At 43.3% G+C, this 15,697-nt stretch overlaps 1 protein-coding gene across 1 annotated transcript in view; it reads right to left on the bottom strand.

Moving 5' to 3' along the window:
* Positions 1-15,697, bottom strand: part of wtip (WT1 interacting protein) — a 38,351-nt gene that overhangs the window by 16,679 nt on the left and 5,975 nt on the right. The window contains exon 2 of the mRNA XM_008304130.1: positions 8,673-8,774. Within this exon, the coding sequence (XP_008302352.1) occupies positions 8,673-8,774 (102 nt within the window). The remainder of the gene's footprint in view (positions 1-8,672; positions 8,775-15,697) is intronic.

Below are 15,697 nucleotides of genomic sequence, written 5' to 3'. Positions count from 1 at the left end.
CGACGCTCAACCCATGAGAGGCCTGTACTACATTATTACATGAATACTTGGGACTTGTGGAATGGATCATCCCAGTCTTTGAACTTCATTTTAATCACAGTTACACACCTGTACGGTTCAATGACTGCATTTTGTACAGTTGCAATGCTGTCGTTGTTCAAATGCTCAGATTTGTGTGCTATTAATAAATGATTTGATCAAAAACAACTGACTTAATGCATTATTTGGGGGTGTGGGTGGCAGCAAAGTATAAAAAGTGCTCCAAATGATGCAAAACACACAAAAAAACACACAAAAAATTGGCACTCCTGAACCAGGAGTACTCAGCAGTCATTACTACATCATTACATGAGTACTCAGTATTAATGGGTATCATGACTGTATGTTAAAATACTGTGATGCTGTTGTGTTGCCAAAATCTGTTTGCAAAAAGACAGACATGTAAACAAACCACTTTGGTAGTAGTTCCCGCTACAGCAGACGTCTTCAGGACCACATGATGACAGACACACACACACAGATCAGCAACCAGCCTCACTGTTACGGCTGGTAACCGGTCGGCACAGAGATCAAGAGGCAGCCAGGCGTTTCCCATCATACCCTGAAGTGTTGTTGTTGGTACAGAGCAGCAGCGTCTGGCTCCAAAAACCTCAGCAGCCTTGAACTTCTGAGGTTATCACCGTCTATGTTTGTGTGACGTCAGAGCAAGTCAGGATGGAGCCGGTCACAAATCTAGTCGGTAATGTGCAGCAATCAGCAAGTGATCGATTGTGCGCTGCCTCGACTCGCGTCCACTTGTGGCTGAAGTCAGGCAGGACGGCGTTATCGCCACGTCAGGTCGCCACGCTTCATGGAGCAATAGGAGCGATTAACCTCTTAGACTCTAACACGACATTAATCGGTCACACGGGTGCCAGTTCAACACTCTCCAGACTAAATGTAAGCGGAATAAAATGTTTTATTTTCAACCTACAACACCCTTTTCAACACTGATCTACTGAGACCTCTGACAAGATAAACGCTGATACAGAAGTGAATCATATCAGGTCACATTCCAGCGAGAAGTATTTGTCAGCTTCTTATTGGTCACTTGCCTGCTCGCGTGTTTCGACATGAGATAATCTCTGACTGCGAGCTTTTCAACGGTCGTAACACTCAATTATTTTGGAGTTTTATTACCTGATGAAGTTTAGGCCTCTTATGGCCTCTTTAGTGCTCTTTTATTACTCATTTTTTTGTTAACAATTATATTAATATAACTGACATTTAGAGAAATAAAACCACCTCCAGTGATTGCTTTTTCATTAAGTGCTTCCATTAATCAGAACCATAAAACTTGTGATGAGCTCACTGGAGGCGAAACTACGCTTTCAATGGCAGAGCTGAACACAGAGTGATGGAGCGGGGCGGCTTATTGCATTTTTCTAATTTAGTCTGACAGCACCACGTGGAGCATGCTCGGGTTCGAAATTTTTTTGGGCCCTTTTGACCAAAAAAGTGGCTTCGAAGCTTCACGCCATCACACCTCTGACTCTGGCTGTGCAACCAGGTTGATTAGTCAGAATAAGAAGGAGCATCTGAGCTTCAAGTGGCAGTACAGACCTGCCTTCACTCACGACATGAAAAGTGACGCTCTGACAACGCAGATAAAAGAAGGAACTTGAGAAGTGCCGTTTATCTAAAATGCTGACATCAACAGACAAATACAGTAGGATGTTCTGTTTTCTGTATTTTTACCTCACTTCTCTGCTTTGACAGTAAACCCTCCGAACAGAGAGGAACTGCAACTTGCTGCTGGTGCTGGTGGGAGGCATTCCTCAGTCTCTCTGTTCTCCATCACTGGCAGAGAAACCAGAGCTTTGGCCTGGCTGCAAGGACACATAAATGTAGTGACTCGCTCACAAAGGAGCTTCAAACTGATTTTCAGACAATGTAATTGCCTGTGCAGGACCAACAATGGTTTTTGAGTGAAAATCCATCCAGCTTTACGCACATTGATATATGTGAGACATTTTACCAACCGTTACCACTGTGTTTAAACAAAGGTAAACCTGCTACGAACAACAAGCGAGGATCTACAGAATGCTGGTGCAGCATTTGTGTTTGACGTCCAGAGGCTGACGTGTCTTCAGTTGTGCAGAAGAAGAAGTGATGTGGAACACAAAGACGACAGAATATGTGTGTCAGATGGACGGAAAGCCTTTTCTCTGTAGCTCCCACTGGAAAAATAATGTCTCTAATACAGGCCTGTCGCCATCATTGCATAATGATGGCAATTATTTGAGGCGATCGGGATCATTTTGCAGAATTCACTTCTATTCACCTGTATAAGAGTAGCCGGAAGAGAGATTTCATATTTCAATCACTATTCTTCTGCCACCATTTTGAATCCTCTAGTTTAATAACACCCAAGTGCTTAACTTCAAATATTCAACCAACTGCATTTCAATGAGCATCTATAACTTCACAGATACACAAACGTGACAATTATAAGAAAAATCTGGAAGTTGGGCCCCTTTAGTGAGGAGATCTGGTACCAAAAAGGAAATATGTTTTGGAAGAGTGACATTTGTCCGTCTGGTTGAGTTCATGGACTTGAAGAATCAATGCAACGAAGCAGTTTTGTGGCATGTCGTGGCCCATCACCTTACTAAGACACGGTATGTTGGTTTTTCTTTTAATTTGTCACCAGCCTGCAGTTGTAAAGCCAAACACCACAGCACTGTTGTGACACTTTTTGAAAAATTCAAAATGAATAAGGAGAGTCCAAGAATGTGGAGGAGGCGATTTGTTGGATGTGCAGCAAAAAGGTAGCAGTCAAAAGCGCTAATAGCACTAATATAAATCTAATAGAGGCACAAATGAACAGAAACAGACAATTAAATCATTATTTCTATGAAAATGAATGATCAACTACAATATGATGATTGTGACAGCCCTGTTATTAATATTTCCAGCCTGTGATGCACAATTGTTTTGTCATTTAAAGTCTCTTGACTTTGGGATTGAAAGAAAGAATGAAAGAGCCCTTTATGACTGTTTAGAAGACGACCGTTCATACTCTATTAAACTTGTCCATATCATGTTCATATTACAGTGCACTGACAGTGATGCAGATAAGATTGCAGGATAAGATTTCCAAAGGCTAAACTAATACTGAGGAATATGAATGAGGTATGCAATGAGAATGTGAAAATGCACACCAGCCAAAATATTAAAATTACAGCTCAGATGTACCGCCAGCGGCAGGTGATGCTTGCCGTACAACATAACGTCTCATGCCACGTGTCAGCGCGAAAACAGAGCTGCAAAAAAAAACAACACCTGCAGTCAACTTTTCCATGCCAACAACTTGTGGTTGACTCCGGCCCACGCACCTCAACTAACAGACAGGGAACCGTTTCCTAATTGTTTTGACTTTTGCTGACTTGTCATTGGCGTGATTTCTTATATCGTACTGAACAGACTCGACCTCTGACTCCAAAAATACAAATCACAAAGTAACTTTTTAGCTGCGGCTTAAACTGAGGGCCGCATTTCTACACAGATCCTCGTTACAACATGTTTCACAGGAACCAGTCTGCCTGTTGTTCTTTATATAAATAGAAAGAACTGGAATAAAAGCCCCCGAGCAGCCAGAAAGGTTACATTGAGTGTGCTGAAGAAACCACGCTGCAATAGGCTTGTTAGCCGTCGGCTCGCTGACCACCTGCTAATGAGAACACTTGTTAACCGCAGGTATGTAGCCGGCCACTGGCTTTAAGAGCAGTATATTTACTCAGCACTATATCTTTATGTTGTAGTATCTGAATCTTTAGGATGAACGATTTGGAAAGTTCTTACGCCAGTACGCTCAAATAAATCAAACCAATTTACTGATTACGATCCTAATGTGGTTTATACGACAGCCTACGTAGTCAGAGATGATCTTAATCCACGTATCTCTAACATACTGCGAGCAAAACACAAACAACCGACACTCCTGTGTGTGAGCTTTCTAAATTTCCACTGCCTGGCAGGTGCAACTGGTGGTGATGAATGATTTGAGAAATTCAAGCCCCTGAGCTCTCTTCTGCCGCTCTCAGAGGCTGTTTGAGCGACTGTAACACAGAAATGAGTCATCACGCTCGCGGCTGACAGTCTGCTCATCCAGTGTGAAACTGTGTGTTTATTATTATGTTTTATTTATTTCATCTGGAGAAGGCATGCCTATTTTTCAACAACACCCTGCCACGGAGTCTCAGAAATATACATTCACTCTGGTTGGAGTGTGTTTATGCGAGGAAACGTATTCAGCAGCAGCTAGGATTTCAGCTGCAGACGAGCATAAACGCTTTGCTCAACGGCACCCTGCGAGGCCATGCAGACCTTAGCTAGTGTGTTATGTAGGTGGGAAGGGAATCTGACCAGCGCACAAAAACAATAAAAGACTAAATCTGAACTGATCTCTTCCAAAAAATACTAAAAACACTCTGTGCGTGCATGCGTCTGCACAAATATGCATTCACCCCGCGTGCCATTTAATGTGAGTCCATGCCAGGCCTGCCCCCACTGATAAGCAGGTCTGGTACACTTTGTGACTGTCTGATTGAGGTCCTCCAGGGAAGGCTGGCTGAAGTGGTGGTGGTGGTGGTGGGTGAGGGGGTTGCATTCTTGGCCATTTCATGAAAAAAGGGTGCAACCATGGGAGTAAGCCAAGAGGAGGGTTCAATTATGCATGGTTAAACAAAGCCCAAGGCTACCAGCGAGCAATGTCTCAGCAAACTCGGCCTCACTCTGGAGCTCCAGACTCCAGGAGGACCCTACTCGGGGGTATGAAAAAAAAAAAACTGAAAGAAAGAGGGGAAAAAGAAACAAACAGGGGACATAAGAACGCAGCTCCTGATAAATCACTGGATCGTGTTATGACAAGTGCAGGCACTTTGAAACTAAACTTCTCAGAGGGCCTTCAAAACACTGCTTAAAAGAAAACATTCCCATTCACATGAGGTCAAACGATACATCCCCGAGTTTACGTTACCAATAAACCATCTCGAGAGGCGAGATGGCCCGAGAAGCTATCGGCAGCGGCCTACGCAGAGCACACAAACATGACTTGTTAACGAGTCGTGGCCATGCTTTCTGCAACAATAATTCTCTCAGGAGCTGTCCATGTTTTCTGTCTAAAGGCAATTACGTCCCACATAGCTGTTTTATGATGTAACTGCACCGTCCCCACAAGTAATCCAGGCATCCTTTCAGAGTATTTTTAGTCCTCAGAGGAAATAACCTGGTTGTCTCGCAAATGTTTGAAAAGCCAAATAGCGTCTTCCTTTGTTTTGGCGATGAAAGCTGACTTCTAAATGAACCCCGACAAATATTATCGCCGCTATTAAAACGGCTCTTAACCAGGCCAGAGGCTACTTTTCCGCAGCAAGAAACCCCGCAACTTCAGCAACTGGACACTCAGCATCTGGCCCCTCTTTCTTCTGACACACAATAAATCGGAAAGTATGTGGCTTTGGTTACATGTAAATTATAGGCAGTTCTTCCAGAGCCGGAGGGGGCGAGCTGGAGGATCAGTATCCATGTATAGTACGCATATGAATGGAACCTGGCTAAAAAGCTCTCTCCCGGCATCTTCCTCTTGTTTCCCCGGGAAACGGGAGAGGAGGGCCGGAGTCGGGTGACGGCGACGTCCAAAAACACACACAGACACACAATCTATACTGTACTTTGAGCTGGAGGAGAGATTTAATTACAGACTTATAGAGCAAATAATGTCAGCATTTATTTCTTTGTGCATGACTACCTCTGCTGCACAGAGCTGCCCTGTTATTCTACTGAGCAGCCTTCAGATTTCTTTTTGTTTTCTTGATCCCGACTATAACACCACAGCACGCAGAGGCAGCGGCTGAAGCTCAGAGCACGACTGATGCTGCCTGTGAGCGTAAACACATCCGAGGCATCGTGCTCAGGGTTCTTGAATCGTCTGAAGAGCACAAAGCCTGGCAAAACTAACAAACAAGCATAGATTTTTCCAGCGTCTCAAACGTATGCAGCTCGATGACGCCCGTTTTTCCCCGAGTGGAGAAACAATCGACCAATCGGAGCTTTGAGGGTGACACCAAGAACGGAGGCTGCATTTTCCTGGGTTCGAGCCAAAAAACATAGCAACAGAAGAGCAACCACCATGAGGCTGATAAGCACAGCTGTACAGGTTACTGAAATAACACCTCTTAAAGTGGCATTTGTTTCCTCACTCTTTGCAATGAAAGCCACCTCCTCATAGCATCTAAACATGCAGCTTCCATGCAGACCAGACGTCTTGGTGACGAGAGTCTAAAAGGGAATGAGATGGGACAGATGCGCGCCACTCATCTAGCAGCGTCAAGTCAGCTGCTGTGTTTTGGCCCGATGTTTTGGTCGGCTTATCAGCGCAGTCAGAAGCTGGAGCTCAAACAGTTTCGGCGACACGGAGCTCATGGAAGCAAATAAGCTACTTCAAAGCTCTTAGCGCCTGACTGCTGCAATTTGTGTCAAAAACCCTGCTGCTCTGAATCATATCCCTGTCGAATCTGAACACGGGGACATGATATGCGTATTTTTACATTCAGTGTGACTTACGCCGTCCAAGGATGTGATGATGTCTGGCATCCGTCACAAACAAACATCAGTAAATCTGCACAGGAATCTGAGAAGAGTCCTCGTAACTCCAGAACTTGCCTGAGGAGCACGAGGGTTTTCTCTGTTGTGTGCACATCATCCACGTGTTGATTTAAAACAGGAATAGTGGGGACGATTTCAAATCCAACTTGAAACGATGCAACGTCAACAAAACATCCAGATATTTTCCCCAAAACTGTTGATCACTTCTTACTAACAGCTAATTCAGCGTACTTTTAACGCTCATAAACTCAGAGCCTCTTATCTACTAAACACAAGTAGGACAATGACATGAAAATTGCACGTTGCATCGTTACTTACTGATGCTCAAAATGGCCCGTCTGAACAGGAGGGCTGCAGGTGCCGGCTAGGACTTTTAATAGTTTGTGCATCCCTGTGCACTGACAAACAGACTTTAAAGGTCGGACATGTTCCCATTCACACTACAGTACACCTTCTATAGGCCACACGTTGGTCTGCTATGTAGCTGGTTGCACTGAACACAGAGAAACACATGCTGGTTCCTGTAGGTGTTTCTGAAAGGTTGGTTGTGGTGTTTTTTTTTTTTTTTACAGGATGTAGCAGCTCTTTACATACTGGGCTGTAACACCATGTCACTGATGGTTCCTGATGTGAGCCTAGCACTATGGAACCACCTGCAGCCTTAGTGTGTTGGTTTTTCATCCTCAACACAGTGGGACGACGTCGGACTAGCTGCCTGCAGATATTGGAACCTTCCACTGTGTTCGGGCACCATTGAGAGAAAGCTTGGGCAAATCAAAGCCCCGCAAAAGTTCACCGTCTAACTGTTTTAAAGACGAATTATGAAAGTGTGGAAACAGCGAAACTCCTCACACAACCTCTACCCTAAACAAGCGCCATTTGGTTTCCTCACAAGTTTTGGCCCGACCACAAACCACAGAGGGTTCATATGGACTCTTAGATACAAGGCGTGTCAGAAAAGTTTCAGGACTGGTGTCACAAAAGATAGACTTCAAATCCAAACTACAAACTACAAGTTTTCCCCTTTCAAGTAATCCCCCTGGAGTCTAACACACTTTCCCAGCCGTCTCTGTCACGCTGCCATGCACTCCTGCAAGGATTCTTCCAGGATCGTCTGCAGCTCTGTCATCACAACCATCTTGATGTCGTCCACGTCTTCAAAACGGGTCCCCTTGATGACCCCTTGAGCTTGGGGAAGAGGACAACATCACAAGGAGCCAGGTGGGGTGAGTAGGGAGGTTGCTCCAGCACGGTGATGTTCTTCTCAGTCAGGAACTGTCGGATGCTCAGGGCGTTGTGAGCAGGTGCGTTGTCATGGTGAAGCAGCCACGACTCCTTCTTGCGCACTGAACCAAGCAAAAGCTGCAGGATCTCTTTGTTGATGTGCTGGTTGATCGTCTGAAGGGGAAAACTTGTAGTTTGTAGTTTGGGTTTGAAATATGTCTTTTGTGACACCAGTCCTGGAGCTTTTCTGACACACCTTGTACATGGACGTGAAAACAATAAATGGAGCTTTATGATTTAAGGAGCTATGGATGCCACTGTCTTGATGTTGTTACCCACAGAGTGAGATAGGTGTAGGCCCCTGGCGTGGACTAATAATGTCCACTCTCTACTCTTGGCTCAGAGCAAAATGTCAACCCTCAGAAATCAGGCAGCATGATGTCAAACTGAATAAAGAAATGAAGCAACACAAGTATGTGCTTTAGATACCAGGCTAAAAATAGCTCATCTATAAAGGTAATGTATCAACAAGCAGGTAGTTGCTGAGGTTTTATAACAAGCTGTCAACACTGAACACAGTATTTCTGGTCTCTGCACACACCCAGCAGCAGCTAGAGAGACCTCTGAGCACCCAGTCACATAGCGCTGGTGATGTTACATATCTGCTACCTGGAACATCACTGCAGAGATGGTGCAACAGGAAAAAAAACAAAGGTTGCAACGCACACTCAGGTGAAGTCCACCTTCCACAGAGCAGGTGACTGTCACTAACATTTCACATAACTGATAGTTTTACTCACCACAGGAGCAGCAGGTGAAGCAGTTTGTGTGGTACAAGTTCCCCATGGCCTGGCAGGCTTGGCTGGCTCCATATACACCCTTCCCACATTTGACACAGATACCTGTTGGAGACACCGGGTTAGCTTTTTGATGCCACATATGCAGAGCAAAACATTTTGTGTGCAGAAGCAGAGTTTAAAAAAAAACCATCCTGTGGGTATGCAGAGTGAGCTGATGCTGCATCCAAATGTGGCACAAGGAACAATCAGCGCACGTGCAAAGCAGCGTAGCTCCCGCCACATTTCTTGTTCCACAACAGGAGGCCGTCAATCAGCGTGTGCGTTCTTTCAATTATGCAAATCGATAAAATAGGAAAATTAGGAACCTGCTGCAAATATCACACTGTTCCTTCTGCAGCTTTTGATTGCCTTTGAAGCGCAGGATCACAATGAAATTCACAGATCAGTCATTCAAGAATTAAACAGATTATTACAGATGTACAGCTGCGCGCTCGGCTGGAAATAGACAGCGGATTTCACCGTGTGAATATCAATTCAGAAGCGAGATTTCCTGAAATCGTTTCCATTCCGAGTCGAACTTCCGCCATTTCTGCGCATTACATCATACCGTTTGAAGGCAGGCTTCCTCAGGAGAGCCGACGATCGCATTAAAATGCAATGGCAGGAATTGCAGTGGATGTGAGGGGATTGTCAGGAAAGGCAGGCTGGAAACAAGAGTCTGTGTTCCTGCGCTTTTTCCTCGTTACTAAGGAAAACTACGAATTCAAGGTCAGCGTTGTGTTTTGTTTTCCAGAGGGCAAATTCTGGACCCCCTAACTGACTATTAAGGACACTTTGGTCACTGCTGGGACATTTTACTCAATCAAACTCACATACGCTAAGGCTTTGCAGCTCAGGATGTCTCTTCACTTTCACCGTCTAACCAGGATTTTATCAATACTCAGGTCATGACACCAAACTGCAGCAGCACATCCTGATCAAGCATCTAGAATTTTTGTGCATTTACCAATTAAAGTCTGCCACGTTCATCACCGACACCCAGTGACTCACTATTTCTGGTAAACAATAGCGATGACACAACCTCGGTGTCCTTAAGCTTGGTTTACACTCCTGCGTTGAACCAGTGCCTCGGCCTAGTTTGTGCGCATCAAACAATAGTAACTGAGCCGATCAGGTTGGAGCTGGTGCCATTAAATCTGGTTGATCATTCTGAAACTACTACAAAAGAGAGAAGCCGCTAGAATTGAATGAGTGTGTCCACTGATTGGAAGAGCTGTGATGATGATGGTGAGAAAAAAAAAAAGCATATGGCTGTTGTGACACAGTGCCGGCTCTTGTGTTCACATTATGAGCCAGACGGATAATATTACAGCCTATTACAGTGTCGTACTTTGTTTCACTTAAGCCTCATCTCTGTGCAAATCAATATGTCTGTGTAAACATGGCCTATAACTACTAAGCGGACCACGCAGGGATTGCAAGTCTGTGCCACCACATATGACTGTACATCAGGCTACAGCTTAAGTTCAATTCAACATAGAAGTATGAATACTGTAAAGGAGCTATAGATGTAACAATGTTTACACTGGTGACCGTGGAGGATATGATGGATGATTACTGCAGAATGCATTAACCTCTTAAGACCTGAGCTCTTGTTTGATATGCATTTTTTATTTCTCTTTGCTATTTAATCAGATCAAAAAGCAAAGAGGAATAAAAAACAAAAAATATAAAGAAAATAAAAATATATATATTTTTAAAATATATAAAATATATATTTTCTAAAAATTACAATATGTATAAAAAATAACAATTATAAAATAAAAATATTTTAAAAAAATAAAAAATAAAAAAAATTAACTACTGTGGTAATATAACCCAAAATGTGATCTCCATGCATGTGGACACCAGGTCTTAACAGGTTAATATTTGACAACTACACAACAACAAAAACCCATGAACAATATTGAGTGATTTTAACCAGTCAGCACTGAGACCCATACAGCCACTTAGACAGACAGTGACAACGATGAATCAATTTATCGATTAGTTGTCCACTAATTAATCAACTGTCAAATATTCCAACAATCGATTAATCAGTTTGAGTCATTTTATCAGTCTAAACTCTGTGATTTCAGCATCTTCAGTGTGAATATTTTGTGGTTTCTTTCCTCTCTGACAGTAGACGGAAGATCTTTGGACAAAGCAGGACATTTGGAGAGGCTTGATCCACATTTTCAACTTGTGTTTTTTTTCAACAGGTACTCTGGATTTTTTTTTTTTTGAAACTTCTATTCCAAAAACACTTTTACTTTTCCGGATATGAGGGTCTATTTGTTTTTGCTAAAATGCGTCTTCACAGAAGCTGTCCCCAGAGCAATAATTTGAATGATTGATGTGTCCCCAAAGTCAAACAACAATCCTAACAATCACTACGCTGCACTTTGCACCACTGACAGTGAGCGATGCAACCGTGAGAGGACGTGCCCGGCTCTCCACAGGTACATAACCAACACGCCGCGACCTTTAGTGCAGAAACGAGCTCGGGGGGGGAAGGAAACAGCGTCTTAAAAGTAATAGTACACAGCAGCAGCAACAGCGGTCGACTAACAATCTCCAAACTCTCACAGAAGACAAACCTTCGCTGAGGTCACATTCCTCAGCGAGAGCAGGGTCAAAGCCTGGATGGGGTGAGTCCAGGGTCACAGTGCCAACAGGACACAAGATCTCACAAGATCCCAACAGGGGAGCCGCACACCAACACCCCCTTCCTCCCGCAGGCGAATTATTACATTTACTTATCTTTGAAACACACACACACACACATTTCAGGACATTCAGCGCACCAACACAGAGAGATTGTGGAATTCCCTGGCTATCTGTTGGACTTCTTCCTAACACCTCCGCTGTAATCGGTGACATTGTAAAAACAGAGAAAGGACAAGCGTACATTAAAAAATAATTTTAAAAACAAATCCTGGGAAGGCTGAGGTGTTGTGTGTGCCAATTAATTCATTCGAATCAAAGTCAAATATTGGCATTTCCTGGTGTAGCCTGAACTTGTGACTGCACTTGTTCACTCAGGAACGATAAAAGGACCAAATGGGCGATAAGAATGAATGTGTAAACTTTAAATGATATTAACTGCTTAAACACTTTTACCAAAATAAAAGTCTGTAATGGTTAACAAAGTGGAAAAAGTCTCCCATGTGTGCGACACCATTCAGGAAACTACATGATCTCAAACTAATGAAATCATACTTTACTGATTTCTGCCACTGCGATGATGAAACTTCAAGTGTCATCTTCCCACATTAAATCCTCCACTTCTGTAAAACCCACCCACAGTTGTCAAGGTCGCTTATGCCAGGTTCAGACTGAATAGCATTTCTTCCGGTTGCCAAGTCAGATTAGATGACTATCGATTCCCTGCCATGACTTGGCTGACACACCGGACGGACTGGATGCTGGTCACCGACCAACCACAGCTCGCCGTGTGGAAAGAGGAGGCGGTGATACCCGAATACAAGTAAACAAACAGCAGCACCTGAAACTGCGAGCGTGAGGCTTTGGGAAAAGCATGGATCCATCTGTGGGTGACGCAGAGGATGTATGACAGTGTGGGTTTTCGTTCTACAGTGTATCTTTCACTTGGTTTGTGCACATTGAAGACATAAGAAAAAGTCTGAAACTTTTTGGATGATGTTGCTGTTTATCAACTGATGTGCCAAATGCCAGTTTTGGTGTGGATGCCGTTCATCTTTCAGGTCATACAGTAGTCATGCAGGTACAGTGGAGGCTATACCTGATTGTAGGTCCACTAAACTTACCGAGGCTGTTTTCAAAAGTCTGCATGTGAAAAAGGGCATTAGTCAGTCATCTGTGTATCCATAGAGCATCTTTTTGCCTTATGCAGATTAGATTGATATGTTTTGATTGTGTATTTTTATCGTATTATATGTTCAGATTGTATATTTTGTAGCTTATTATCAGTCTTTTTTAGCTTATTATATGTTTAGCTTACATATTATTTAGTATGTATATTTTTCAACTGTTTTTTACATTTTTTTTTTTTAATGAAGGTTTGAGAGAAATGCAATTTCAGTTCTCTGTATGTGTATACGTGTAGCAGAACTGACAATAAAATCACTTTGACTTTTTCTGAGCACCAATGAGCAGAGAGCGCCTTTTATAGGAGAGTTCTGTTTTTTCTGTGACTTCAGAAAACATCTGAAAGGTGCAGGTGTGAGGTGCCCCGGCAGTTCAACTGGATAAGACAGCGACCCACGTACAGGGGCTGTAGTCGAGCAGGTTGGCCTCTAATCGCAAGGTTGGTGGTTCAGCCCCCCACCCCACAGTCGAAGTGTCCTTGGGCAAGACACTGAATCTGAAGTTGCTCCTAATGGCAGGCAGCACCTCACATGGCAGCTCTGTCGCCATTGGTGTATGAGTTTGATCTACTCTCAGATGCTTTGGATAAAAGCTAAAAAATGAAACTGTAAATTTGCTGCATGTCTTTCTCCCACTCTTCTCCCCACGTTTCCCTCTTCATTCTCTTCACTGTCCAATAAAGGCAAAAAAAGCCGCCCCCCCCCAAAAAAAATGAAAGGAGCAGGTGTGGTCACCGTCGCTCCTTTTCAGGCATCTAATCACATCCATCATACAACAGCAGTTAGATTGGTGATATTGTTGTCACAGAAACTGGATCCCAAAGTGTGGGAGGGCTTCTTTTTTTTTAAAGAAAGCACTGGGATGAAGCGCCTTATGGTCAGAAAAGAACACAAGATGGACACACACCCCGAGGCTCTATGAATAAGAGACAATTGGGAGAACTTTGAAACACAATGAGTCTCTTTATCATTATCACCAGATGAGAGTGAGATCTGAAATACTGAAAAAAATAAATATGACATTTTCACTTCTGCCTAATCAAAACTGCCGATTAAAGAGTAAATAACAGCCTCGTAACAATGAGTCAGTGATGCTGATATTATGAAACTTGTTCTAAAAATTTCTCGACCGCCGCTCATTAAAATGCAACAGAAATTAGACACGACAGCCACATTCTGTAGTAGAAGCGGTAGTAGGTGGCTACTTCACCCAGTGTGTCACGCTGGGCAACCTTTAAAACAGGCGACAGGTTGCATTACAGGCAGATAAACCAAACAAGATGCTTTTGTCAGGACTCCGGCCTCTGAGCATCTTCTTTCCAGGCAGGAATGTTTAGTAGTAATTGTAATCTTGCCCCTTTCTTTTACACTACGAGGAGCTGCATCAGCGTGAAACTGCACATAAGCCAGCCTTAAAAACTCTATTGATTTTTTTTTGGTGACTCAGCCTCACTCATGTTACACTGTGATGTAAATGTTAGTCTTTGTGTATTGATTTCTCCGCTGTAAGTATTGTTTTCCCGCCACCTGTCACCACACTCAGTCCGTTACGTTGCCTCGATGTACAAAAACGCACAAACTAACGCGACAAAGCTGACTCACTACACATCTGTCAGAATGCCAACGAGCAAAAAAGTCGCCGATCGGCTGCGTCGACAGCCAGCGGACCGGCGTGATGATAAAAATACAGCAGTGGTGGATGTATGTTCCGTGAAACAACCGAGGTGTTTTAATGGGCCCGCTGGAGAGACAAGTGTGTACCCAGATAGCAGGGCTGTGAGCTTTTTTTTTTTTTTTACCTCCTAGGCCTCATGTCTCCATCTGTATCTATTTTTATGCACAATTATCCAGCTTCATGATAACAAGAGTGGCTGTTTTATAACTGGTTTCAGGCTGTATTAGATCCAGCATATTTTCTCCCTCCGTCTCTCAGGTCTTATTTATTTTCTACAGAAACAATCTATGGCTGCGCAATTACTGACACGGCCCTTTGGCTTTGACTCTCCATCCAACAAGCTAAAAACTGAAAACCCATGATTTATTCATACAGCAGTGCTGATTTACCTTCATTACTTTATTCCCTTCTGGTTTCCGCTATACTGCAGTTACTTACGAACCCAAAGATTCTTGGGATTTCACATGTCAGCCTGTGTGATTTGCCAGGACTTCCACACATGCTTAAGAGAATCCTACAGGGGCTCATGAGTGAGGAGGATGTGGTTATTATTTTACAGGACGGCAGGGAAGACTGTGAGGCGCTCATTTAAAACAGGATGCTGAATCTCTCGTGCCCGTTTCGTAACATGACCGTTTGGCAAGGACAGGATGCAAGCGGGGTTAAAAATAATCATCTGATGTACATGTATTCATCCACCTCCTGGACATTTAACTCTGTTTCTGAGATCAAGCTGTAATGTGCAGGTTTTAGATGGCAGTCCTGCTGAGGGCTCAGTGAGAGCTTGTAATTTTATTTAATAGGGGGAGGAAAAAAAATAAAAAATCAGGAAAATCTAATGTGGAAGATCAAGGAGAAGGAAATCTTTCCAATTATTCTAATCTAAGAGTGACACGGTATGTAATCATGACTTATCGTCAAAATATAAGAGTGTATTTGAGGGTGTTTTACCATCACACCTGACTTCATGTCTCCATCATCGCTGAAAACAACGGCGAACGTGCTGTGAGTCGTAAGAAGGCCTGCGCTGTCTGATTCATGAAACTTTAACGACCACTCGGTGCGCACTTTGACTTCTTGAAGCACAATATCAATCCAGAGGCTTACATGAAAAAAAATAAAAAAATCTCAGTCAAATCGATGGAGGGCAAAATTTGCAGCACGAGTGGAGACAAATTCTTAATTTGTGGAGCCTCTTGTATTGCTGCCAAATGCTTTAAAAATCTCTGCACGTCTTATAGGTGTGATTCAGCTGCTGCACAGGACGCAGGTTCATAATTCTTGCAGCACAAACAACAGTAAATCCTATTTCACACCTACTCTGAAAAAATAATAGTGAAGGACAGAGGATGCACAGTATATTGTAGCCAAACACATGCACCCTGGTGTAGACTGGGAATAAAAATAGCGATTAACTTAGCATCACAGTGGCACGTTTAGAGTTTAAAGGTCCCATATTG

The sequence above is a fragment of the Stegastes partitus genome, unplaced genomic scaffold (assembly GCF_000690725.1).
Source record: "Stegastes partitus isolate 25-593 unplaced genomic scaffold, Stegastes_partitus-1.0.2 Scaffold2141, whole genome shotgun sequence".
NCBI lineage: Eukaryota > Metazoa > Chordata > Actinopteri > Pomacentridae > Stegastes > Stegastes partitus.
The sequence above is the reverse complement of the archived record's forward strand: the minus strand, read 5'-3'. Positions and strand labels throughout refer to the sequence as shown.